Here is a 1125-nt window from a genome sequence, read left to right as displayed (position 1 = left end):
TATTATCAATTAATAATAAATACATATATATATTATATATATTAATTTACATATTTATATTATTTATAAACTTATAGGATATTGAAATGAATAAATAAGAATTAAAAATAATATTACAGATATAACAGAAATTATAGACAAAAACCAAAATATAATTTAAAACAGATGGTACATTTCGATATATTAATGATCCAGCATGTTTATATTCAGCAGACAAATTTGTTTTTATAACATTTAAAAAATATATTAATTTACATAGTAAAAAATTGTACTTTTTCATTTATATAATTAATTGTATGATAAATATTTCAGCTTAACAGAACGATAAAAAAGATCTCTAAACCGCATGCATATAAAATAGTTTTATTAATGCAAACGCATCGAGTATCATTAATGCATTTAAATATACATAATTAAAATATAAAATATGATACGTATAAAAAAATATTTACCGAACAGATAGATTGATATATACACAGATATAGATATATATATCATTATTATTGTTTTTTATTAAATAAGTCTTATGGTACTAAATTGTGTCAAGATACTTTATTTGAGATTCAATTTGGTGAGAGCGTATGTCTAGCTTGCTTTGAATTATTCTATTTTGTTGTTCCACTTTTTCCCATTCTCTTGCCATTATCGAATCAATCTAGAATAGATTGTTTTTATATTAACCATTGTTTTTATATTAAACAAAAAATTATCAATACTTAATTATTAATAAATATTTGTTCTCGCGTTATAAGAATCTGATGCAACTTAATTTCAGTTTTTAATATAATTAAAACTGGATACTATTTTATAGGATACTTTTTTCGCTCAAATCAACAGGCAAAAATTAATATTATCATATATTTCATCCAAAAATAAGCATATATTTATTATATGTATTTTTTTAAATTTCCGAAATTTCTTTTTAAACATTTTCCGAGATATTTAAAAAAATATTGAGAGAAATTTATAAAGTTAATTAATAGGAATTGGATTAATTAAAAAAACATCATGTAAAAGCTTACAAACTTATAAATCGATCTTTCGATCGAACTAAAATGTTTTCTATTTATTAAAAATTACATCTTGGAAATAGTGTATTTTTAGAAATTGTAAACAAATTGGAAA

At 20.0% G+C, this 1125-nt stretch overlaps 1 protein-coding gene across 2 annotated transcripts in view; it reads right to left on the bottom strand.

The window, feature by feature from the left end:
- LOC115240270 (aminopeptidase N-like) overlaps positions 1–1125 on the bottom strand; it is a 98123-nt gene that overhangs the window by 87516 nt on the left and 9482 nt on the right. The window contains exon 13 of one of the 2 annotated variants that reach the window (XM_029815324.1): positions 111–655. The exons of the other annotated variant lie outside the window; for it this stretch is intronic. Coding sequence (XP_029671184.1) covers positions 533–655 — 123 coding nt within the window. The 3' untranslated portion in view covers positions 111–532. Of the gene's footprint in view, positions 1–110; positions 656–1125 lie in introns of those variants that run through there. 2 annotated transcript variants of the gene reach the window in all.

This window comes from Formica exsecta, unplaced genomic scaffold (assembly GCF_003651465.1).
Source record: "Formica exsecta isolate Colony F162 unplaced genomic scaffold, ASM365146v1 scaffold423, whole genome shotgun sequence".
In the NCBI taxonomy this organism is placed as follows: Eukaryota; Metazoa; Arthropoda; class Insecta; order Hymenoptera; family Formicidae; genus Formica; species Formica exsecta.
This window is presented reverse-complemented; position numbering and strand designations above follow the sequence as displayed.